Source organism: Schistocerca serialis, chromosome 5 (genome assembly GCF_023864345.2).
Source record: "Schistocerca serialis cubense isolate TAMUIC-IGC-003099 chromosome 5, iqSchSeri2.2, whole genome shotgun sequence".
Taxonomy (NCBI): domain Eukaryota; kingdom Metazoa; phylum Arthropoda; class Insecta; order Orthoptera; family Acrididae; genus Schistocerca; species Schistocerca serialis.
In genome coordinates, this window is record NC_064642.1 from 118,548,139 (window position 1) to 118,575,209 (window position 27,071).

At 38.1% G+C, this 27,071-nt stretch overlaps 1 protein-coding gene and 1 non-coding gene across 7 annotated transcripts in view; one reads left to right on the plus strand and one right to left on the minus strand.

Moving 5' to 3' along the window:
* Positions 1–27,071, minus strand: part of LOC126481645 (glycerol kinase-like) — a 177,250-nt gene that overhangs the window by 17,522 nt on the left and 132,657 nt on the right. For all 6 annotated transcript variants that reach the window (XM_050105554.1, XM_050105552.1, XM_050105553.1 and 3 more), the window contains exon 8: positions 23,325–23,581. In XM_050105554.1, the coding sequence (XP_049961511.1) occupies positions 23,325–23,581 (257 nt within the window). The remainder of the gene's footprint in view (positions 1–23,324; positions 23,582–27,071) is intronic.
* On the plus strand, positions 13,883–13,959 carry Trnas-cga (transfer RNA serine (anticodon CGA)). The gene has a single exon. It is a non-coding gene; the product is annotated as a tRNA-Ser (tRNA).

Consider the following 27,071-nt stretch of genomic DNA (forward strand, 5'->3'; position numbering starts at 1 on the left):
AAAATGATTGATATAGCCCATCTGTGAATAAACTATCGCACAATAGTTGCCTATGTAGCATCACCCTTATTTGGCATTCTAATAAAAATAATGAAGAAATATCCAAACTAAAACTAAATTTAATTAAAAAAACATAAATTTTTTGTGAGGCAATAACAATGTGTACGACAATTATAACTGGAATTAGGTGTATTAACGTATGTAAAGATTGTCTTCAACCTGAAAATATTGGTTGGGAATAGTTATCAGACTACACACAATCTTTCTGTCCCCTAATTCAGTATGTGGTGAAGAATCACACTCTCTTGATTTTATCAAATGCAGATCACCTTCAGTTGATTTTGCACAGCTTATGAAAATATCTAGGATACATTACAATGACATAATCTTTGTTTTCTGCCAGAACAGGGCATGGGATGGGGGTCATAGTAAAGAGCTTTTAAACCATTCCTGAACGTCAAACACAATGATTCTGTAAAACTTATAGGAAACCTATCGTCATTTACAAGTCCACTCCGTGTCAATTTTTTTTATGCGTGTACTGACTTGTATATCTAGCACTGATAAGGACAGGAAAAGCCACAAACAAAATCCAACAATGCAATGAAAACATTAAGCAGCATATACTGTGGATGTACTAAAACAAAAACTTACAAATGAAATTTTATTCAAAAGTCTACAACATAAATAAAGCTTTCCAAAGAACATGCTTAATATAATATGTAACAGTATGCACCTTACATTTACAATAATAACATGTAGATGCGAAGAAACACAGTCACATGAAAAATTTGATGGAACCCTTAGTTTATAGAATCAAAAGCTCTCACTTCAAGTTATAAATAATCAGTGGATGTACATAGCAGCAAGAAAAAGAAGGTAAAGATATAACTAACTTAAGCAGAACTTCAGGTAGAAGATGGTTTTACTGCAATCTCAATATCACAGTCATGTTTCTTTTGACTGGTGTTCTACTAAAAGGCCTGTAGTTTCCATTACTATACAGGGTGAGGCAGCAAAGATACGCCACCACAAATATATCCAGAATGAGTAAACATACTGAGGTGCAACATTTGCTAAGCTATACTAGACAGTGTGCTGAATTTTCTTATGTATACTGATCAGCCAGAACATTATGACCACTGACCCACTATTGATATAAACCCATCCAGGTGATAGCAGTGTCACCTGGTGAGGAATGACTGCTAGTGAGACCCACACGAGGTACATGTAGTATCAATGAAAGTTATTCATGTGTAGAATGGGGAAGGCACGCCATCTAGCTGAGGCTGACTGGTCCATCCTCACTCAAGAGTGGGTGGCAGACAGTGGTAGGTTCACATGTCACTGGGCGGAAGGCACAAGAGGGAGCAGGTCATGCGACCAGCTCCCTACGCCTCAGCAACAGATATGAGTTGCTACCCACTGTTGATGGTAAGCCTGAGCCAGCACGGGATGCCTCTCCCATTGGGCCGTTAGCTGATTTTCCTGCCCGGTCCAGACAAATGCAGTGGATGGGTGTGCTTGTCATTGGGAGCTCCAATGTTAAGAGGGTGATGGAGCCCCTCAGGAAAATAGGAGGCAAAGTAGGAAAGAATGCCAGTGTGCACTCAGTATGATTGGTTGGGATCTCGTCTGTGATGTGGAGCAGGCCCTGACAGGGGCTATTGAGCACACTGGGAGCAACCGGCTGCGTATAGTAGCACATGTTGGCATGAATGATGCCTATCGCCTGGCTTTGAGAGCATCCTTGGCTCCTTTCAGCAGATGGCTGATTTGGTGAAACCAACTGGCATCGCACGCAGGGTGCAGGATAAACTGTCTATTTGTAGCATCATACCCAAGGTTGATTGCAGTCCTCTAGTTTGGAGCAGAGTGGAAAGTCTAAACCAGGGGCTCATATGACTCTGTGACGGTACTGGATGTGAATTTCTTGACCACCACTATTGGGTGCAGAATTGTAGTGTTCCCCCTTAATAGTTCAGGCATGCACTACACTTGGGAATCAGCTACTAGGGTAGCAGAGTACATGTAGCATGCATCTGGGGCTTTTTTAGGTTACAGATATCCTCTCTTGGGATCAAAGACAATTTGCCTGATAAATTAGCTACAATGTCCTCAGAGAATGTTTGTTGCCACAGATCAGAGATAGAAAAGATTAATATGATTTTAATAACCTGCAGGAGCATCCAAGGAAAGGTCCCAGAATTAGTATCACTTACTGAAGGTTATAATGAGCAGATAGTGTTAGGAACAGAAATCTGGTTGAAGCCGGACATTAATGACAATGAAATCCTAAGTTCAGATTGGAATGTTTGTCATAAGGATAGATTAGTCGCCAGTGCGTGGTGGTTCCACCTGCTTTATCTCTTCGTTTGTTGATTGTTGTCCTCAGTGTCAAAGTACTGCATTGCTACACTGGCTGAAAAAATGGGTTGTGGATCCCAACACTAACTACTGCAAATTATGTAGCCGACAGGTGCACAGTTGTGTTTCATAGTACTTTAATTTCAGTGTGCACAGCCCCCCAATAATACAGTGTTATATGGCCAGTGCACTACTGTTTAACTTGCGATAAGCCTCATTAATAGTATGCAGGCGAAACTCCACATACTGCTACACTAGTTTACTGTTGAACATCTACGAGCAGTAAAAACATAACAACAAAGTCCACAGTTCTTGAAGAATAATCAGGTACGTATGGAGCAGTCACTGTCATTGGTTTTTACACACGGCCTAATTGTTTAACAATTATTTCACAGTTCAATTGAAGCATTGTTGTTGTTCTAACCAGCACAGGTTACTTGTCGGAAACTCGGCTGTGGACTGACCGACTCGTGACCCAAAATCGGGCCCTTATGTATCATCACAATAATAGGTGCTGAAATTACACATTGTTCAAAGTTTAATTTACAGAAATTACAATTAAAACTTAACTCATTCAATTAACTGAATACGTCAAAAAATTGGTTCTTTTTAACAGTTTCTTCTACTGCAAGAGTTAAGGCGAATTATTTGTTTAAATTGTGAAATTTACAAATATAGGTATGCAAACAATACTTTTGACCAAACTGTTAATTGCTTTGGAATTAATGAGGGGCTGGTTTTGCTAACATGTTTTTCAATAGAGCCAAATAAATACTTTAAGATTACTAGTATTTCGTCTTCCAAATGTTTGTAATTATTACAGAATTTATATTTGTTTATACATCAACAATAGAATTTAAGTTACGAAACAATTACTGATTTTGCCCTATAATAAAAGATACTAACTAGGTATAATCAAAATAAATTAGAAAACCAATTACATACATGAAACTAAGCACAAATTTAGATCTGGTGTTATATTCCTTAAAACTGAGGGTCAGCCTTTCTCTTTTATGAAAATGCAGATTCTATTCACATATGTTAATGGTAATCAGTTAAAATTGAAAGAAAAAAAATAAGGAGACTGATGGCAAAACAAAAGGGGAATTAAATTTATCCCAGCTTGCTTCATCACAAATGGTGGCAAAATATTTATTGTAGTAAAGAATTCTATAAAATGTAGTGAGGTTATCACGGATTCTGATTGTGAATTAACCAGGGTGAAGTTAAGTATCAAAGAATGTAACTGAATGCTTTTGTAGACCGCCTGGATCAGGAGCTCTAGTGGTACAGCACTTCAGACAGAACTTGCAGAATACCATTAATAATTCTTCTTTTCTTGCCAATGTAATAAGGGGTGTCTTCAACTTGCCAGAAATAGATTGGGAGTGTCATGTTATCAAAACTTGTGCCACAGACAGGAATTCATGTGAGATTGTTCTGGATGTCTTGACCAAAAATTACTTTGAGCAGATAGAGAACCTACTCATGAGGGTAATATCACAGATCTTCTGGCAACAGACAGACTTGTAATTATTGAATCAGTTAATATAGAGGAAGGTATCAGTGATCATAAGGCTGTGATAGCATCAATGACAATGGGTATTAGAAAGAATGTCAAGAAAAGTAGGAAGATTTTTTGCTTAGCAAGAGTGACAGGATAAAAATTTCGGAGTATCTGAGCTGTCAGCATCAAATATTCGGTGATGAGGACAAAGATGTGGAGAACAAATGGAAAAAATTCAAAGGCATATGCAATTTGCCTTAGACAAGTATGTTCTGAGTAAGGTCTTAAGGGATAGGAAAGACCCACCACTATTTAATAGCTTGTCAGAAAACTGCTATTTAAACAAAGAGAACTTCATCTCAGATTCAAGAAAATTACAAACATAGCTGACAAGCTGAATGAAATGAAAATGAGCATAAGGAGAGCAATGAGAGAAGCGTTCAATAACTTTGAAAGTAAAATTTTGTCAACTGACCTGGTAAAAACTGTAAGAGGTTTTGGTTGTATGTAAAATCAGTAAGCAGGTCAAAATTACCTATTCATTGACTCAGTGATGATCCTGGCACCGAAACGGAAGATAACAGAGAGAAGGCTGAAACAGCGATATTGGTTTTCCAAAATTGTTTCACCACAGAAGATCGTAACATTGTCCCTCATTTCAATCACTGTACAAACGTCAAAATGGCAGATATTGATATAACCGATCATGGAATAGAAAAATAACTACAATCACTTAGTAGTGGAAAGGCGTCAGGGCCAGAAGAGATATCTATAGGTGTCTACAAAGATCAAGCAAAAAAACTTGCTCGCCTTCTAGTAGTAATTTATCATATATAGTTTGAGCAATGAAGGGCACCTAGCAAGTAGAAGAAAGTGCAGATCACTCCCGTTTTTAAGAAGGGCCGCAGGACAGATTCATACAATTATAGACCTATGTTGTTGACGTCAATCTGTGGTAGAGTTATGAAACATATTTATGCTAAAGAATTATGAAGTTTTTGGAGAGTGAAAATGTCCTCTATAAAAATCAACGTGGATTCCACACACAGAGATGCTGCGAAAATCAGCTCTTGCTGTTCCTCCATGAGATCCACTGTGCCGTGCTCACGTTGATGCCACGTTCCTTGACGTCAGGAAGGCATTTGAAACCATCCCGCACTGCCATTTAGTGAAATAAATATGAGCTTATTGAGTATTGGAGCAGATTTGTGACTGGATCAAGACTTCCTTGCAGATAGAACTCAACACATCATTCTTAATGGAACAAAATCTACAGATGTAAAGGTAACTTCTGGAGTACCCCAAGGGAGTGTGATAGGACCATTACTGTTTACAATGTATATAAATGATTTAGTACAAAAGCACTGGATGCTCTTTAAGGCTGTTTGCAGATGATGCGGTTAACATAGTAGCAATGCCAAAGATAGTAACGCTTTGCAGAACGACCTCCAGAGAACTGATGAATGGTGCAGGCTCTGGCAGTTGACACTGAATGTAAATAAATGCAACATATTGTGATACACAGGAAAAGAAATCCACTACTGTACAGCTACACAATTGATACAAACTACTGGAAACAGTACCTAATGTAAAATATCTAGGAGTATCTATCCAGAGTGACCTTAAGTGGAATGACTACATAAAACAATTAGTGGGAAAATCAGATACCAGACTCATCCACAAAGGAAGTGGCTTATAAGGTGCTTGTTTGATCGATTCTTGAGTATTGTTCACATATCTGGGATCTATAACAGATAGGAATGATAGAAGAGATAGACAACATCCAATGAAGAGTGGCAAAAACTTTGTCACAGGACATTTAGCCAGCCCGAGAGTGTTACAGAGACGCTCAACAAACTCAATTGGCGGGCATTACAAGAGAGGTGCTGTGCATCACGGAGAGATTTACTGTTGAAATTTTGAGACAGCACTTTCCAGAAAGAGTCATACAACATATTATTTCCCCTCACATACATCTCGCTTGATGACCATGAGGAAAAAATTTGAGAAATTAGAGCCACTACATAGGCTTACCGGCACTCATTTTTTCCACACGCTATTTGCGAGTGGAACACGGTTTGAAGACTCAGTTAGAGGTACAAAAAGTACCTGCTGCCACACACTATTAGGTGGTTTGTGGAGTTTGATGTGGATGTGGATGTAGATGTAGATGTAGTTTGACTGAGGGCAGATTGTGATGACCTGGAGGCTCGGTACGAGCATTTCGGAAACTGCTCAATTTGTTGGGGGTTCGAGGAGTGCTGTGGGGTGAGTGTCTTCAATATGTGGCAAAATCAAGGTGAAATCACTTCCAGACAAAATGGGATTGGGGAGCCACCCCTCATTGTAAATGTCGGACGTCATAGGCTGGGCAGACTGATAAAGCAGGGCTGTGGTGGGACTAGCATCAGACAATGTTAACACAATGACACTGGCAACTATGACTGATATGTTCATATGACCATCAGCACTGGACGTTGGCACAGTGGCAGAGAGTTGCATGGTCTGAAGAATACTGATACCTTCTTCATCATACTGATGGGAGGGCATGAATCAATCGTCCTCCAGGGCAACAGCTCCTTGACACCTGTACTTGTGGTACACTTCATGTGCCACATAAAACAGCCTTTTCTCTGAGAAGACTATAATGTTTGTAACCATAAAATATATTGTGTGCAGAAAAATACAAGTGGTGTTGCACAGTGGCTCAATAATCCAGTCTGCAACCTGTGGCTGTTGAGGACCGGCAGGAATGAGAATAAGTTTTACAGCTGACAATGATCAAATGGGGAGGTCTGTTTGTTTGTGTTAGCAACAAGGTACATTAACCGTGCTGTGCAGCTATGATATGGAATACAATGAAATGACTAGATGCATATGGCATGATACTCTGACATACGTGTCTGTAGAAAATGTAGTGCAACCAAAAGCTGTTAATGTTCAAGACTGGATGTACGATCTTCTAGGTGATGATATTTGAATTTAGTGTGACTTCACAATATAAAACTGAAAAGTATGAGTGCAGATGTGAAGATTAAGGATGAATTTATTAATGGAGCTAAATTTTAACATCAGGATAGAGTAAAAAGTGACATAATAATTTCTGTAAAAGGAGTAAACATAAAAAACATCAGAAATTTTAATCTGACATTTTAAATACTTCATCAAGTTGTCAATGTATTCACAGTAACAAACACCAGAAGCAACACGTGGGTGGGTAACATTAGATACTCAGAAGAAAGTAAGACATGAAACATGAAAGTGTTATTAGAGAAGCACATACCTTTCTACATACATGTTGAAGAGTGTAGGGGTGTTGTAGTTATGATGGAAAATCCAGAACACATACATACTGAAATTCCCCCAACCACATCAGAGTGGATTCCAATACCAGAAAACCTGCACAACTACAACTGCAACTTGTTGCTTCAATAAAAGAGAATGAACATGAAACTGTGACATACATAATAGTCATTAGTCCCAATAATGTCCAACAAGGTTAACAACCAGAAAACGATAAAAAAAGTGTCCCAGAATGAATCCACAGAAGTAAAAACTCATGGTCTAGGATATCATACACCAGTGAATGCAAAGTAATCTGGTATACAGATGAGATCAATAATGAACAAACAAAACACAAAAAGTACAGGATGCAAATGATACAAGAACAAAACACAAATGAACTGAATAGTGGGTCATGTAGAATTTTAGAAAAAGACAAACAATAGATGTGACAACCAAAGGCACAGAAAATACACAAAAATTAATCATTTAAGATATAATTGTTACGAGAGTGGACTGTAGCATTTAAGAAGAGGCCAATAATACAGACAATTTGGAAGAGGTAAAAGAAGAAATGGAGAAATGAAAGAAGGTTACAATACATGTCATGACAAGGCACTCAAATGGAACCAAACATTGGAAAATAATATATTGACACAATTACTGGTAATCAAAGATGTAAATCTGATGAAATGGTCATCAGTCTACAACAGGTATTAGCAACACAACTATCGAGGAGCCCATATCAATTTGGTTGGTCTCATTACAAGATGCATGCAATCAGGTGGATGAAAAATTGGGCTAGGTCACTTTAGATCAGGCAATTATAGAGAAGCTCTTTCCACATCCCAGAGACTCCTCACCAAGGGATCCATGGAAAATGATAAATGTAACGTAATGTCCATCTTTTCACATTTCATTAATTCAAAAGTTAGCAACTACAATACAATACAAGTCTAAGGATCTGTGCCTCAGAAACTGACATCAGATTGTCACAAGAAGTGCATATTGATAAAATAATCACTCTTCATGGATATACTGCAGTGTTCAACATTACAGGCAGGGCATGTATAGCAGCTGTTTTGAAGGCTGAAATAAAGAGTCATCTTACATGAATTACACAGAACAGGAGGGGGCCAGGTGTGATATGGATGGTATCAGGTGTGATATAGATGTTACAGTAATAATAAACATGTAAGTGCCTTCAAGCTCAAATACTAATGATGCTAAACAAACCTTTTAGGGAGACAAAGTGATAAAAATACAAATAGCAATTATGTGCAAATGGTCCCGTGTATAAGAAGGGGAAAAGAACAGACCCACAAAATTACAGTCCAGTATCTTCAATATCAGTCTGCTGCAGAATTCTCGGGGATTTTCTAAGTTCAAATCTAATAAATTTCCTTGAGCAAGAAAAGTGTCTATCCACAAATCATACTTTTTCACTCAAAATTCTGCAAACCATGGATGAAGGGTAACAGAAAGCTTTTTGGAAAGTGTTTGAAATAGTGCTACACTGCAGATTATTAATGAGTATATGTAATAGATTCTCTGCTATGTGAGTGGCTCTAAGACTTTCTTTGTATACTGTGTATTGTCCTCGACAGGAAGTGTTCATTGGAGGCAAAGATATTATCAGAATTTCCCCAGGAAAATGTGACAGAACTCCTCTTTCCCTCAGTATGATCTGACAAAAAGTGTGAGTAGCAAAATGTGATTTTGCTAATGACACTGTAGTGTATGGGGGAATGTCATTGTTGACTGACCGGGAGCATACAGTATGAAATTTCTATTTGCTCTGATGAATCGCAGGCAAAATATAAGTTGATACAGATGAGCAGGAAAAACAATCCTCTGCTGTTTCAATACTGTATTGCTGGAGTGCTGCTTTACATATTTACATCTATTAAATGTCTACGCATAACACAGAAAAGCAACACAAAATGAAGTAAGCACATATGGTCAGTTGTAAAGAAAACAAAATCAGTTTATTGGGTGAATTCCAGGAAAATATAGGTCATCTAAAAAGGAGGCCACATACAGGACAATTGTGTGACTCACTCTTGAGTACTGCTTATGTGTGTCTGAAATTAAAGGAAGACATTAAAGCAATTCAGAGGCATGATGCTGAAGTGGTTATCAGTAGCTTCAAACAACACATGAGTATTACAGAAATGCTTCACATCTCAAATGGAAATACATGGAAGAAAGAAGCTCTGTCTATTAAACACTACTGATAAAATTTAGAGAACTTGCATTTGTGACAGGCTACAGACCAACATATATCTTGTTTAAGGATAATGAAGAGAAGATAAGAGAAATCAGGGCTCGTATGGAGGCGTATGATTGTCGTTTTTCCCTTGCTCCATTTGCAGTTGGAACAGGAAAGGAAATGACCGGCAATGGCAGGAGGTATACTCTGCGTTCACGCTGTGAAGGCTTGCAATGTATGTATTTAAATATAAATGATTATGGTGTCTAACTGAACACACTACTAAGTGGGATTTAGAGACTAAATACAGCATATATTTACAGAAAAAATTATAACAAATGACAACAGAAACAAGTAAACTGAGCCCAAAGCAACAAGTATAGGCCTGTACTGGACTTGTGGATGAATTGTTTGAAAAATAAAATAAGGAAAGCTCTTATAAAACATCCAAGACATGAAGATCACTGTATCAAACAAAAAAAAAAAAAAAAAAAAAAAAAAAAAAAAAAATAGAATTTCTGTATTTCCATATGATTTGAGATTAAACAGTCCAAACGATAAATGAAACAGCAACGGGAAGTATCTGAAGACATTGTTCCACTATGCTGTATTTTAAAACTGTATTTTATTCAGCACTATTAGTTTCAGGCATTTTCAAGTGCATCTATAACAGATATGGATACATTGCCCCAATGAACCATGGACCTTGCCGTTGGTGGGGACGTTTGCGTGCCTCAGTGATACGGATAGCCATACTGCAAGTGCAACCACAATGGAGGGGTATCTGTTGAGAGGCCAGACAAATGTGTGTTTCCTGAAGAGGGGCAGCAGCCTTTTCAGTAGTTGCAGGGGCAACAGTCTGGACAATTGACTGATCTGGCCTTTTAACACTAACCAAAACAGCCTTGTTGTGCTGGTACTGCAAACAGCTGAAAGCAAGGGGAAACTACAGCTGTAATTTTTCCCAAGAGCATGCAGCTTTACTTTATGGTTAAATGATGATGGTGTCCTCTAGGGTAAAATATTCCAGAGGTAAAATAGTCCCCCATTCAGATCTCCGGGCGGGGACTACTCAGGAGGACGTTGTTATCAGGAGAAACAAAACTGGCTTTCTATGGATCGGAGCGTGGAATGTCAGATCCCTTAATGAGGCAGGTACGTTAGAAAATTTAAAGAGGGAAATGGATAGGTTACAGTTAGATATAGTGGGAATTAGTGAAGTTCGGTGGCAGGAGGAACAAGACTTCTGGTCAGGTGAATACAGGGTTATAAATACAAAATCAAATAGGGGTAATGCAGGCGTAGGTTTAATAATGAATAAAAAAATATTAGGAATGCGGGTAAGCTACTACAAACAGCATAGTGAACGCATTATTGTAGCCAAGACAGATACGAAGCCCACGCCTACCACAGTAGTACAAGTTTATATGCCAACTAGCTCCACAGATGACGAAGAGATTCATGAAATGTATGATGAGATAAAAGAAATTATTCAGGTAGTGAAGGGAGACGAAAATTTATTAGTCATGGGTGACTGGAATTTGATAGAAGAAAAGGAAGAGAAGGAAATGTAGTAGGTGAATATGGAATGGGGGTAAGAAATGAAAAAGGAAGCCACCTGGAAGAATTTTGTACAGAGCATAACTTAATCATAGCTAAAACTTGGTTCAAGAACCATGAAAGAAGGTTGTATATGTGGAAGAGACCTGGAGATACTGGAAGGTTTCAGACAGATTATATAATGGTAAGAAAGATGTTTAGGAACAAGGTTTTAAATTGTAAGACATTTCCAGGGGCAGATGTGGACTCTGATCACAATCTATTGGTTATGAACTGTAGATTAAAACTGAAGAAACTGCAAAAAGGTGGGAATTTAAGGAGATGGGACCTGGATAAACTGACAGAACCAGAGGTTGTAGAGAGTTTCAGGCAGAGAATTAGGAAACGATTGACAAGAATGGGGGAAAGAAATACAGTAGAAGAAGAATGGGTAGCTTTGAGAGATGATATAGTGAAGGCAGCAGAGGATCAAGTAGGTAAAAAGATGAGGGCTGGTAGAAATCCTTGGGTAACAGAAGATGTATTGAATTTAACTGATGAAAGGAGAAAATATAAAAATGCAGTAAATGAAGCAGGCAGAAAGGAATAAAAACGTCTCAAAAATGAGATCGCCAGGAAGTACAAAATGGCTAAGCAGGGATGTAGTGGCATATATCACTAGGGGTAAGATAGATACTGCCTACAGGAAAATTAAAGAGACCTTTGGAGAAAAGAGAACCCCTTGAATGAATATCAAGAGCTCCGATGGAAACCCAGTTCTAAGAAAAGAAGTGAAAACAGAAAGATAGAAGGAGTATATAAAGAGTCTATACAAGGGTGATGTTCTTGAGGACAATATTATGGAAATGGAAGAGAATGTAGATGAAGATGAAATGGGAGATATGATACTGCGAGAAGAATTTGACAGAGCACTGAAAGACCTGAGTCAAAAAAAGGCCCCGGGATTAGACAACATTCCATTAGAACTACTGATAGCCTTGGGAGAGCCAGTCCTGACAAAACTCTACCATATGGTGAGCAAGATGTATGAGATAGGTGAAATACCCTCAGACTTCAAGAAGAATATAATAATTCCATTCCCAAGGAAAGCAAGTGTTGACAGTTGTTAAAATTACCAGAGTATCTGTTTAATAAGGCACGGCTGCAAAATACAAACACGAATTCTTTACAGGTGAATGGAGAAACTGGTAGAAGCTGACCTCGGGGAAGATCAGTTTGGATTCCGTAGAAATGTTGGAACACGTGAGGCAAAACTGACCCTATGACTTATCTTAGAAGATAGAGTAAGGAAACGCAAACCTACATTTCTAGCTTTTGACAATGTTGACTGGAATACTATCTTTCACATTCTTAAGGTGGCAGGGGTAAAATACAGGGAGCGAAAGGCTATTTACAATTTGTACAGAAACCAGATGGCAGTTATAATAGTCGAGGGGCATGAAAGGGAAGCAGTGGGTGGGAAGGGAGTGTGACAGGGTTGTAGCCTATCCCCGATGTTATTCAATCTGTATATTGAGCAAGCAGTAAAGGAAACAAAAGAAAAACCCGGTGTAGGAATTAAAATCCATAGAGAAGAAATAAAAACTTTGAGGTTCACCGGTGATATTGTAACTCTGTCACAGACAGCAAAGGACCTGGATGAGCAGTTGAATGGAATGGACAGTGTCTTGAAAGGAGGATATAAAATGTAGATGGGCAACGGCAAGGAAAGCGTTTCTGAAGAAGAGAAGTTTGCTAACATCGAGTATGGATTTAAGTGTCAGGAAGTCATTTCTGTAAGTATTTGTATGGAGTGTAGCCATGTATGGAAGTGAAACGTGGATGATAAACAGTTTAGACAAGAAGAGGATAGAAGCTTTCGAAATGTGGTGCTACAGAAGAATGCTGAAGATCAGATGGGTAGATCACATAACTAATAAGACGGTGTTGACAAAAATTGGGGAGAAGAGAAGTTTGTGGTGCAACTTGACTACAAGAAGGGATCGGTTGGTAGGACATGTTCTGAGGCATAAAGGGAACACCAATTTAGTACTGGAGGGCAGCGTAGAGGGTAAAAATCGTAGAGGGAAACCAAGATATGAATACACTAAACAGATTCAGAAGGATATAGGTTGCAGTAGGTACTGGGAGATGAAGAAGCTTGCACAGGATAGAGTAGCATGGAGAGCTGCATCAAACCAGTTCCTGGACTAAAGACCACCACCACCACCACCACCACAACAACAATCATACAAAAATCACAATCCACACATAACTGTACATAGACAGTTGTCAAAAGTGAATGAGTGACTTCGGAGAATTGAATTCGAGAATTCACCTTTGGAGAAATAATTTTTCTTTTCCTTTTTTCTGTTTTCCATTGTGGAAACATCAATTATTTGTGAGTCTCTTTCTAAAGTTTTGATGCCAATTTAAAGCATGAAGTAGACGTACAAACTTCACACTTCTTTTATACGAAGTGACTTACTTGAAATTAGCAGCCGATCTTCTTTGCTGGCTAGCTGGCTACTGGAAAACTCTCTTGACTTCTCCTCCGTAGAATGATGCCAGGTACAGGAATATTTTAGCCTCTCTCTCTACTTGTGAAATAAGTAGATACGCAAACTTTACTTTTCGTCAACCAACGGTATATTTGAACTCCATACAGATACAATTTTCTCTTTCCACATACGTATATGACTTCTAGTAAGTCACTTGCTCCGTCCAACATCAGAAACAAAATTTACCTACATTTATAAAAGTGATGGCTTATAAGCATGACTCTACTTCACATGAATCATAAAATAGGTCTTGCCTCTAATAAGGCTGGATTACGAGTTCACAAGATTACTTTTTCAACTGTTCTTCTTTCACATAACTTTAGTCATGGACACAATAGGCACAGATCTGCATATAGATTGCATGGTTCTTCTATACACACTCACTAACACATCTATGGATCTGGGTCATGAGTCGTGCTTGGGTGGCTCAGTTGGTAGAGCACTTGCCCCCGAAAGGCAAAGGTCCCGAGTTCGAGTCTCGGTCTAGTACACAGTTTTAATCTGCTAGTAAGTTTAATATCAGTGCACATTCCACTGCAGAGTGAAAATTTCACTCTGGAAACATCCCCTAGGCTGTGGCTAAGACATGTCTCTGCAATATCCTTTCTTCCAGGAGTGCTAGTTCTGCAACGTATGCAGGAGAGCTTCTGTGAAGTCTGGAAGGTAGGAGATGAGGTACTGGCGGAATTAAAGCTGTGATGACGGGTCATTTGTCATGCGTGGGTAGCTCAGTTGGTAGAGCACTTGCCCACGAAAGGCAAAGTTCCTGACTTCGAGTCTTGGTCCAGCGCACAGTTTTAATCTGACAGGAAGTTCCATTTATGTTTTGTCCGACAGGTACTTGTCGATGCCGTTTGACCGCCGCATCTACTTTCTTCTCGTGAATGACTTTAAACCTGCATACACAAACATGGGACACGCAGTGGGTAGGATTCTACCATCCCACGCTCCTATTTAGAATATCGTGTGTTTGAGATGGTAGAAGGCTGAGTGGTTCTATAATTTATACAGAAATTCTCGAATCACTTCATATACACCCCCCCCCCCCCCCCTTTTGATTGAACACACAATATCTTATACATAATCTTTATGCAACTAATATCACACATAATAACATTTTATATTTCAGCAGTATACATTTAGTTCCTTTCAATAATCGTGAACAATCTTTCGCTTACTGTTTTGCTATTCATTCTTATTTTACTTTGACATTAAGACATGAGCATTCACTCAAGGTTTTAGTCAGCTTTACTAATATTTAAATATTTAGGAATTGAGAGGACTTTTCTTTTTCTTTATCGATTGAAAACTTCAGGTGTTTATGACACATGAGTAATCTATTTTCTATTCTTAACTTTTTGTACTATCTTTTTCCTAGTATGTACTATTTTCATTAGTTGTAGCTTGGAGGTACTCTGGGCAAAATAAAAGTGTTCTTTTGGGCACTCATTTATTTACATGAAACTTAATATTGCTAGTCCTCCATAGATTCACCCTTTCCAAAATAATTCTTATAAAATTTGTGACTTTTGTCACGATACTGTCCCCTTTTCCTAGGATCAGTACCTATAGCTTGCTTGTGGGTTGACCTTATGAGAGCACTTCCTCTTTCCATTCTGGTAGGTACGCCCCTTGTAAAACATCCACATATTTTAGGTCACAGATTATCCTATGTCCATGTAGGTATGCCTGATCTTTATACTTAGTGAATGCTGGGTACGCCCCCCTTATCCTTTCTGAGTAGGCCTCACGATTCATTACCCTAGTATACATTTCTGTGTGTAACATAATTAAGTATTTTCTGTTGTTGTTGATGTTGTTGTCTTCAGTCCTGAGACTGGTTTGATGCAGCTCTCCATGCTACTCTATCCTGTGCAAGCTTCTTCATCTCCCAGTACTTACTGCAACCTACATCCTTCTGAATCTGCTTAGTGTATTCATCTCTTGGGCTCCCTCTACGATTTTTACTCTCCACACTGCCCTCCAATGCTAAATTTGTGATCCATTGATGCCTCAGAACATGTCCTACCAACCGGTCCCTTCTTCTTGTCAAGTTGTGCCACAAACTCCTCTTCTCCCCGATTCTGTTCAATACCTCCTCATTAGTTATGTGATCTACCCATCTAATCTTCAGTATTCTTCTGTAGCACCACATTTCGAAAGCTTCTATTCAGTTCTTGTCCAAACTATTTGTCGTCCATGTTTTACTTCCATACATGGCTATACTCCATACAAATACTTCAGAAACGGCTTCCTGACACTTAAATCTATCCTCGATGTTAACAAATTTCTCTTCTTCAGAAATGTTTCCTTGCCATTACCAGTCTGCATTTTATATCCTCTCTACTTCGACCATCATCAGTTATTTTGCTCCCCAAATAGCAAAACTCCTTTCCTACTTTAAGTGTCTCATTTCCTAATCTAATTCCCTCAGCATCACCCGACTTAATTTGACTACATTCCATTATCCTCATTTTGCTTTTGTTGATGTTCATCTTATATCCTCCTTTCAAGACACTGTCCATTCCGTTCAACTGCTCTTCCAAGTCCTTTGCTGTCTCTGACAGAATTCCAATGTCATTGGCGAACCTCAGAGTTTTTACTTCTTCTCCATGGACTTTAATACCTACTCCAAATTTTTCTTTTGTTTCCTTTACTGCTTGCTCAATATGCAGATTGAATAACATCGGGGACAGGCCACAACCCTGTCTCACTCCCTTCCCAACCGCTGCTTCCCCTTCATGCCCCTCGACTCTTATAACTGCCATCTGGTTTCTGTACAAATTGTAAATAGCCTTTCGCTCCCTGTATTTTACCCCTGCCATCTTTAGAATTTGAAAGAGAGTATTCCAGTCATCATTGTCGAAAGCTTTGGCTAAGTCTACAAATGCAAGAAACGTAGGTTTGCCTTTCCTTAATCTATTTTCTGAGATAAGTCGTAGGGCCAGTATTGCCTCATGTGCTCCAACATTTCTGCGGAATCCAAACTGATCTTTGCTAAGGTCGGCTTCTACCAGTTTTTCCATTCGTTTGTAAAGAATTAGCGTTAGTATTTTGCAGCTGTGACTTATTAAATTGAGAGTTCGGTAATTTTCACATCTGTCAACACGTGCTTTCTTTGGGATTGGAATTATTATATTCTTCTTGAAGTCTGAGGGTATTTCATCTGTCTCATACATTTTGCTCACCAGATGTTAGAGTTTTGTCAGGACTGGCTCTCCCAAGGCTGTCAGTAGTTCTAATGGAATGTTGTCTACTCTTGGGGCCTTGTTTTGACTCATGTCTTTCAGTGCTCTGTCAAACTCTTCACGCAGTATCATATCTCCCATTTCATCTTCATCTACCTCTTCTTCCATTTCCATAATATTGTCCTCAAGTACATCGCCCTTGTATAGACCCTCTATATACTCCTTCCACCTTTCTGCTTTCCCTTCTTTGCTTAGAACTGGGTTTCCATCTGAGCTCTTGATATTCATACAAGTGGTTCTCTTTTCTCCAAAGGTCTCTTTAATTTTCCTGTAGGCAGTATCTATCTTACCCCTAGTGAGATAAGCCTCTACATCCTTACATCTGTCCTCTAGCCATCCCTGCTTAGCCATTTTGCACTTCCTGTCGATCTCATTTTTGAGATGTTTGTATTCCCTTTTGCCTGCTTCATTTACTGCATTTTTATATTTTCTCCTTTCATCAATTAAATTCAATATTTCTTCTGTTACCCAAGGATTTCTACTAGCCCTCGTCTTTTTACCTACTTGATCCTCTGCTGCCTTCACTACTTCATCCCTCAGAGTGTCCCATTCTTCTTCTACCGTATTTCTTTCCCCCATTCCTGTCAATTGTTCCCTTATACTCTCCCTGAAAATCTGTACAACCTCTGGTGTAGTCAGTTTATCCAGGTCCCATCTTAAATTCTCACCTTTTTTCAATTTCTTCAGTTTTAATCTACAGTTCATAACCAATACATTGTGGTCAGAGTCCACATCTGCCCCTGGAAATGTCTTACAATTTAAAACCTGGTTCCTAAATCTCTGTCTTACCATTATATAATCTATCTGATACCTTCTAGTATCTCCAGGACTCTTCCATGTATACAACCTTCTTTTATGATTCTTGAACCAAGTGTTAGCTATGATTAAGTTATGCTCTGTGCAAAATTCTACCAGACAGCTTCCTCTTTCATTTCTCTCCCCCAATCCATATTCACCCACTATGTTTGCTTCTCTCCCTTTTCCTACTCTCGAATTCCAGTCACCCATGACTATTAAATTTTCATCTCCCTTCACTACCTGAATAATTTCTTTTATCTCATCATACATTTCATCAATTTCTTCATCATCTGCAGAGCTAGTTGGCATATAAACTTGTACTACTGTAGTAGGCATGGGCTTCGTGTCTATCTTGGCCACAATAATGTGTTCACTATGCTGTTGGTAGTAACTTACCCTCACTCCTATTTTTTTATTCATTATTAAACCTACACCTGCATTACCCCTAATTGATTTTATATTTATAACCCTGTATTCACCTGACCAAAAGTCTTGTTCCTCCTGCCACCGAACTTCACTAATTCCTCGCTATATCTAACTTTAACCTATCCATTTCCCTTTTTAAATTTTCTAACCTACCTGCCCGATTAAGGGATCTGACATTCCACGCTCCGATCCGTAGAATGCCAGTTTTCTTTCTCCTGATAACGACGTCCTCTTGAGTAGTCCCCGCCCGGAGATCCGAATGGGAGACTATTTTACCTCCGGAATATTTTACCCAAGAGGACGCCATCATCATTTAACCATACAGTAAAGCTGCATGCCCTCGGGAAAAATTACGGCTGTAGTTTCCCCTTGCTTTCAGCCATTTGCAGTACCAGCACAGCAAGGCCGTTTTGGTTAGTGTGGTAAAGATATAAATCTAAAGATATAAATCTATCTTAAGCTTCACATTTATTCTTTAATACATCATTTTCTCCCTAGAGTCCTCCTCTACTTATCAAATTCTATACTTTCAAAAGATGTTATGTCAACATATATCATTCAATTCATTAGAGTATTTATTATACTGACATTTCTTATTGATCAGCATGATTAATGTTCTCTCCTGCTTTCATTTTCTCTCTTTGCTCATGCCTCTTTCTTAGTTTATATACACCTTTTCTCATGTATATCCGATGTAGAACCATCATAGCTTCCTATATATGTGTACATATTTCTAGATGTACCCACATTTTCTCCTACAACACTTGGCAGTTCTCACATCGTGACAGGCTTTCTAGTCTGTAACTGTATGTTTGTGTCTAAGTGTATACTTGTGTATATGTCGATGTGTGTTTGTGTAGTCTGATTCTTCAGCCTTCGTATCTAAAGATAAAATGTAGGTTATGAGAAACCATGGAAATAAGGAAGGACTTCAGTGATAGAAGTTTATGAATATGGAAAGAGGAAAAAAATAGACAGGTCCTCAAATGAGAAGTAAGAAAGGAAAAAATAGATGTGGATGCTAGGATCAAAGAAGAGAAAGAAGACAGCCCCAAAGACAGGGAACCCTTCCCACCCCCCTTCCCCAGGATCCCTACCTCTCAGATACTTGAGTGAGACGCCGGAGGAGGTTTGGTGTTAAATCATCTCCTACAGAACAGACTTGTCCCACCTTCACCCTTTGAGGTCCCCGAAGGAAATCCTAGCAACCCTATGTAAACGGCAAATGATGAAGAATCAGGCACACTTGTTTGTGAGGGTTGTTTGAAAGGTGTGCACTGTGTTTTGTGTTAGTCATGATTTAACTGTTCATGTAAATCATGCCCTTATCTACAATACCCACCCCTTTCAAAATTTATACAAACTTTCCCATCTATATCACATCTCATAAGGGATATAAAATACTCTATACAAAGTAGATAATCTATAAACTATGGCATCGCAGTTGTTTAACTAATCACATCTTATTACATTTGCCACAAATATAATACTCTATACAGTTTATTTTGTTTAGATATCACTTTATTTCTGTGATTCTCTTAAGTTGTTCTCTATTTTATAGTCATATCCAGTTTTCTAAGCAATAAGTCTCCAGGATAGTTCTGGATTTTAAAGGATTGATGACTGAATAGTTTAAGATTTCAAAGGAATTCAGTGCAGGAAGACTATTTTGTAAGAAACACCAAAAACAACTCAGGATCCGATGGTTGTCACTCCACCTGTTAACTTAGAATGTTAACCTCCCTGGGGCATAGATGACACTGCCCGGGTCCCGTGGATCTGATATCAACTTTTCTTGGGCACTGGCAGACCAGTATTTCTCTTTAAATCTCCTTCGAAAGTCCTCCCAAGAGGAAAAATTCTCAATATTTACCGTTCCCCATTCTGAGGCTTCCCCTGGAAGGTACTCCACAGCAAATTCAATTTTCTTAGAATCTTCCCAATTTTTGGTAATGCTTGGTTAAATCCTACTAAGAAATGGGTCAGATGTACATCTCTGTTTGGCTTAAATTTAGGGAATCCCACACTCATATCTAGAATATTGTGTGTTCGAGATGGTAGAAGGCTGAGTGGTTCTAGAATTTACACAGAAATTCTCGAATCACTACAACTTCAAGTTAAAACTAAATATATTTCCATTTCTTTGAATTTAATTGTGCTCTAGAAACCATTCCATACCTATCTCTCTTAGGAAAAACATCTCCCGAACACGAAGCCAATTTTATAGCTTATTCACTATTATGAATCTGGACCTTTTACTCCTGTGCATTCAACAATGTAATAGAAAATTTAAAAATAAAATCTTCTTCTCCGCATTTTAACCTTCTAAAATGTACACAAACATAATAATTTCTGAGGATTATTATACCCAAATCCAATAAAATTTCTGAAGAAACCAAAAGGCAGTGAGCTCGATTCACTTACATGATCTTCTCACACTTTGTTTCTAACTAGAGTGAGTAAGAGTCTTTGAGAGAAATGGGGTGTAGCCTCCATTTCCAGAAAGTCTACTCCATGAGCAGAGCTAATTCAGATTTTCAGAAAATATATGACAGTTAGGACAGTGGAAATGGTTTCCATGTATGGCAAATGACATCAAACTGTTAGAACAGTGGTGCTGTTGCACACTGAAATGTACATGCCCTCATAAACTCCAAACATAACAGAGTGTGTTATAGTTGATCCTAACCCTACAGTAATTATTTACCCAAGTCATTAATACCATTAGCAGGGTCCATATCCTAAGAACTAAGTATCATGTTGTGAAAAGAGAAATACTTTAATATAAAAATGATTAATATGCCAGAAAGGAAAGCTGAATTTTTCTCTTATATTGAAGAGCCATTTTTGCTAGTTAATCAATAAATTATTACCTAAATCTTGTATTACATATTGAAATTACTTAATCTGGCAAATGATTTAAAGTTTTTATATTCATATTCACATTTGTTACTCAATTTTATGTGCTACCCACATGAACTGTACCTTGGTCACATGTTTGCTTACATTTAGTACAATAGGGCAATTGTTTGGGAGATTTCTTCTTTTGACCTTGAGACAGTGTTTTGTGGCACTGTTATCTTTTTACTATTTGCTCAAGTTCTGCATGCATTATATCACTCTAGAGCCCTTGAAAGGTTCTTTCCAGTTTCATAAAAAAAATTGGTTTCACAATTTGGCATTACTTGTGTACATTAGAAAATTTGCCTCATCATCTGCCATAATCTAGTGAAAATCACACCTCAATGTATTTACTCATTCTGAATACCTTTTGGGTGGTCTGTTTCAGATGCCTCACACTGTATACCGTATTTTACGGACTACAAGACGCACTTTTTTCTTTGAAAAACTGCCTCAAAAATTGAGGTGCATCTTATACTTGAAATTAATATAAAAATGTCCAGTGTTTGGTTTAAAATTCCCACCATTCTTAAACATGACCATGTATTTGATGCCATTGGAAACCTCTCTCTATCTGGCAACATTAGATTCAACTGGCAGCAGCAGTGGATCAATGCAATGCACATGAGTTGCGGGGATTCACAAACTTGCTAACACGGTCTCCCTCCCACCCCACCATCACAAAGCTAGAACATTGTCTAGCTTATGATGTGTCATTACAGTCAACAGTGCCAGTGAACTTGAATTAAAAGTGATTTGCATTATCGGTAATAGTACAATATTTTTGTTAGTAGCTAGTTTCAAAATGGAAAGGAATAAAAGGTGTTCATATGATGCAGACTATAAATTGAAAGTAATAGCATATGCAGAGGAATTAGAAACAGAGCAGCAGAGTATAATTTTGGCCTCCACCAACATAAAAACCATTCATGATTGGCGGGCTACTAAAGAAGAACTGAAAAAAATGAGCAAGTCTAAATGTGCAAACAGAGGACTGATTGCAGAATGGCCAAAACTAGTAGATGATGTATTGAAATGGATTCACAGACACTGTCAAAATGGCATTGGAATTAATACAAAAATCCAAACACATGCTTGTAAGCTAGTGCTGCAGTGGAGTTATAAGGGGGGAGTTGGTTGGTTCTACAGTTTATGAAGCATCACGGACTTGGCATGAAAACCAAAACCAAAATATCTCAGAAAATACCACAAGAGAATAAAGAGAAAATATTATCTTTCCATTTCTTTCATATTCCACATTGACAGAAAACCAGTTGTGGAACCAAGCCAACTAATGAACATGGACAAAACTCCTCAGATTTGATGTGCTGAGTAACAGAACTGTTGCCATGAGAGGTGCTAAAACTGTAACTATAAAAACAAGTGGACATGCAAAAATGCACTAAGCTGTTGTCCTTTCATGTTGTGCTGACAGTATTAAACTCAATCCAATGATCATTTTTAAGCACAAAACAATGCCAAAACCTCCTGAAATACTGCCAGGTGTTGTTCACGTACATGAAAATGGTGGGATGAAATTACAGATTAATGGAGTGTGGGAGAGAAAGAAAGATGCTTTATTGAAGATGAGTTCACTTCTTGTGCTGTATCAGTTTAGTAGTCATTTGAAAAATTCTGTGAAAGACAAATTGAGGCAGGGAAATACAGAGCTTGCTGCCATTTTGGGAGGACTTACTTCACAACTGCAGCCCCTTGATGTCTCGATAAATAAACCATTTAAAGTGTACATGAGAGAGGAACAGAACAAATGATGGATGAAACCCAACAACGTGAATTAATGCTGAAGGGAGCTTTAAAACAACCTACAATCAAATAAGTGAGTTAGTGGATAAAACAGTCATGGCCTAAGAATGAAAGAAGACATTATTGTTAAATTTTTGAAGAAGTGTGGTATAAGTAATGCTCCTGATCGCAGTGAAGACCATCTTATATATGAAGAGGACAATGATGATGATGAAGAGGAAGAAGAAGAAGAAGAAGAAGAAGAAGAAGAAGAAGAAATTCAGATGACAATTTTCATGGGTTTAAAAGTCAGTTCGGTTTTATAAACTAAGATTTTTTTTAGTCTGGCTTTGCAATCGAATAATAAAAATGGTAAAAACATTAGAAAAATGCTTGAAAATTAATATGCATCTTATAGTCCATAGGAACTTACAGTCTGTAAAATACAGTATACATCTGGAGACACTCACCAATCGCTATATTCATTTTATTCTTTTTGGATTCCAGATAGGAACCATCTGTTCTATGACTTTAGCACTCTTAATAACATTTACAGCACTTTTTACTGTGCTTCAGTTTATTTCCTTCAAATGGACAGTTATGAACTCTGCATTTAAAGGAATTTCAGCCTCATGTTTGGTCTCTTTTTCTGGTCCAGTGCTATATGTATATACGATACATTTCAGAAACTTATAGGAACACACAATAATGCAATAAACAGTAACAATAAAGGTTTTTACCCTCTCGCATCCTTCTGCCAATGTGGAGCATAGAGCCCTGAGAAGGCAGGAACAAAATAGACATCATTGGTGTCTTTCACAGTACTAGCAAGACTTTCAGTCTCTGACACGTCATGCAAGAGACAGACATTGTCACGCAACCAACTCAATGCAGCTCCTGCTACAGCAACGGACCCCTCCAGGGCAAATACTGGTGCACGTGAACTGCCCATCTGGTATGCCACAGTTGTCACAAGGCCATGAGTTGACTCGACCAGCTCAAAAAGAGCAAAATTTTATTGTATTAATTCATTGTTACACAGCTGAATTAGTCTGTAATAAATGAGAAACAGAATGTGGATCTGTATAAAAGCACACTGAATAAAGATCAGAAAAAAATTATATGGGCTATGTGAAATATACCATGCAGGACTATGATCCAATACTAGCCATTATTCTATATTTTAATGAAATATTTACACTTGGAGATATAAATTCTAGTTAACACTAACATTCACACTGAACATAAATTCTAATTTTCTAGTAAACTGAAAGATCATAATGTTTATGCTTTGTTTAAAGTATTAGGTAAAAGTGGTAGATGTGTAAAATGACAGGAAAAACAGCATTTTTTAAATGTAAGGCATTGTAATAATAAATTAATTAGAATGCAATTATTACATTTATCCATGTGAGCAGATCAGCACTAATTGTAGTTGGTTGTTAGTATACTTTACAGAAATAATCTGCAGAGGGCACTTCTACCAATTAATTTTTACTAATTCTGCACTTCTGAGTGCTGTTCTGTAAGATGGGTTTTATGGTAGACAATAAGTGAAAGACTGAACAAATAATAAATTATGAGACACAACTGTTGGCTATTTCTTACCATCAGGAGACAAAACTTTCAGCACTGACAGAGACATATAAAATTAAAAGTTACACACTGCCTAACTTTCAGAACTAATGGTGCTTTCCTTATTGAGGAAAGAGGGGTAGGTTGGAGAGCATTACAGATGATGGGCTGGTCATTCAGACACCAGGACAAGAGTGAATCACCTATAGCGTGGACAAGAATAGACAAAGAAGGCATCAGATAAAGTATGTCAGAGATAGTATGTTGGCAAATAGTTTGACAAATTCAGTCTAGGAATGATAAGAACAGAGTGAGAAGTAAAGACAGATTAGGGGAAGAGAAATAAATACAGCAGGAAGGGAAAAATGAGAAAAAGGGGGGAGGGGCGGGGTGAACATAAAAAATAACAACAACACAGAAAATAAATGAATCATAATAAATAAAAAAGTATAATGGAGAAAGAGAGACACAATCGTATTTATAGTGATTAAATCTTGGAGGGCATTAGGACAAAAGGATGTGTTACAGGACTAGTTCCCATATCCAGAGTTCAGAGTAACCAGTGTTAGGTGAGAGGATACAAATAGCCCATGAAGTGTAGAAAGCACTCGTGTCTCTTGATCATGCTGTAGAACAGTTTTTCTATGCACATTCATGTGTTCTGCCAGTCTGGTAATGGTCATACCTACACACAGCACTGTGGACATAAGTTAGCTGATTAACAATGAGTGATTTTGCAGGTTACTCTACCTCTGATATTGTTTGATTTACCAGTGGTGGACAGGAGTAGGTTGTAATGGATGGGTGCACCCAGCTGGTTCCACAGTGGAACATTGCATATGTAGGGATCTTGGAATAGAAATAATGGTTTGGGGAAGTCATTAAGTTTAAACAGGATGTTACAGATTAGGAAGAGACAGACAGTGACGGTGGGTGACAGCCTCTCTGATTTGTTTGTACACCTGGGTCTCAAAAGTGAAGTAGTTAGGTGCCAATAAACAATGTTTTAGGGAGACAACACAGAATAACCTTGCATTAAATAAGTTCAGCATTGCATGTTTCAATGATAAAGTAAAACAGGCAAATGAATGAACAAGATAATCTACTAGTTACAGAGACATTTATTCTGAATTTTAAAAATTTCTCACAACACACACAAAACAAAACATAAAGAACCATGACAAGATTACAAATGAACATTTTGCACACATCATACCAAATAAGGACTTAGGGCAGTACTAAGAAGTGACTTAAAATGATCATGTAAACTCAGTATTATGGGAGACAAATGGAAGACAGATTTATTGGAAGGATTCCAGAAAAGTGCACTGAATATGGTACAGAAATTGCATACAAGACTAGTGTGATCAGTTCTAGAACACTATTCTAGCATTTGGAGTCCTTATCAAATAGGTGTACAACAGATACTGAAAGAATTCAGAGATGAACTGCTAGGATCATAACAGGACAATATGATATACATGAAAGTGTAACAGAACACACAGGCAAATTAAACGGGAACCCTTGGAAGAAAGATGACATAATCCTTATGAAGCCCCATTGAATAAATTTAGAGAATCTACAGGGTGATTATAATTAAAGTTAAACTTTCAAACAGCTGTAGAAATAACACCACTGGTCAGAATTATGTCAAACTGCAATGACATATTATCAGAGAAGGTGAAAAATGTATGGCAGAAGAAAAATAAATAGTAACAAAACGCAGCAATGGTTGGCGGTGTAAGCATCATAATTTAATAGTGGTCGACTACAAATGAATCATACAACAATACCTCAGGTGTATGTTTGACATTAAACAAACTGTACTACTCAATATGCATGGGTGTACAGGTGTGATACTGTTAGTTACGTAAGCCCATCCACCATGGCAAGGTCATATCGCATTGTATGGGAAAATTCTATTTTTAATCTTCCTGAGGCCGAAAACCATGTAAAAAGCATCAATCACAGAGGTTTTTAATGGTCCTGAGGCCGAAAACCACGTAAAAAGCATAAATCACAGAGGTTTTTAATTGTCCTGAGGCCAAAAAACGCATAAAGAGCATCAATCACATTGGTTTTCAACTGTCCTGAGGCCAAAAACTGCATAAAAAGCATCAACCAAAACAAATTGGATTATTAATTTCTGTGTGACTGGCACAAAACATGTTCAATATGCTTTCCACCATTTTGTGGAACAACTGAAATCAAGAAACAGCATGTTCCACAACTGACAGATGTGTTTCTGGGGTCACATTCAGAATGTGTTGCGCAGTGCATGCCTTCAATGCAGCTAAGTCTGCAATTGGAACACTGAACACATGTTTCAGATAGACCCACAACCAGAAGACACATGGATTAAGATCAGGTGATTGGGACAGCCAGGCTGTGGGGAAATGGTGGCTGATAATTCTAGCATTCCTGAAATCGTGCTTCAGTAGCTGCTTAACTATATTTGCAATGTGTGGAGGTGCGCCATCTTGCATAAAAATGATCCCATCCACACATCCATGCTGTTGGAGAGCTGGAATGACATGGTTGCACAAAAGACACTCATAGTGCTTACCAGTGATGGTACACGTAATAAGACCGGAAGCACCAGTCTCTTCAAAAAAATATGTCCCTATGATAAATGATGCCCTAAACCCACAACACACAGTGACCTTATCAGGATGAAGGGGTACTGGTTGATTTGCATGTGGATTTTCTGTTGCCCAAATTTGACAATTCTGTGTACTGACATATCCTGTCAGATGGAAGTGGGCTTCATCTGTCCACAAAATCTTCCACGGCCAATCATTGTCCACTTCCATGCGAGCAAGAAATTCTAAAGCAAATGTCTCTCTTGGTGGCAGGTCAACAGGTAGCAACTCGTGCGCATGGGTAATTTTGAATGGATAGCAAAGAAAGAT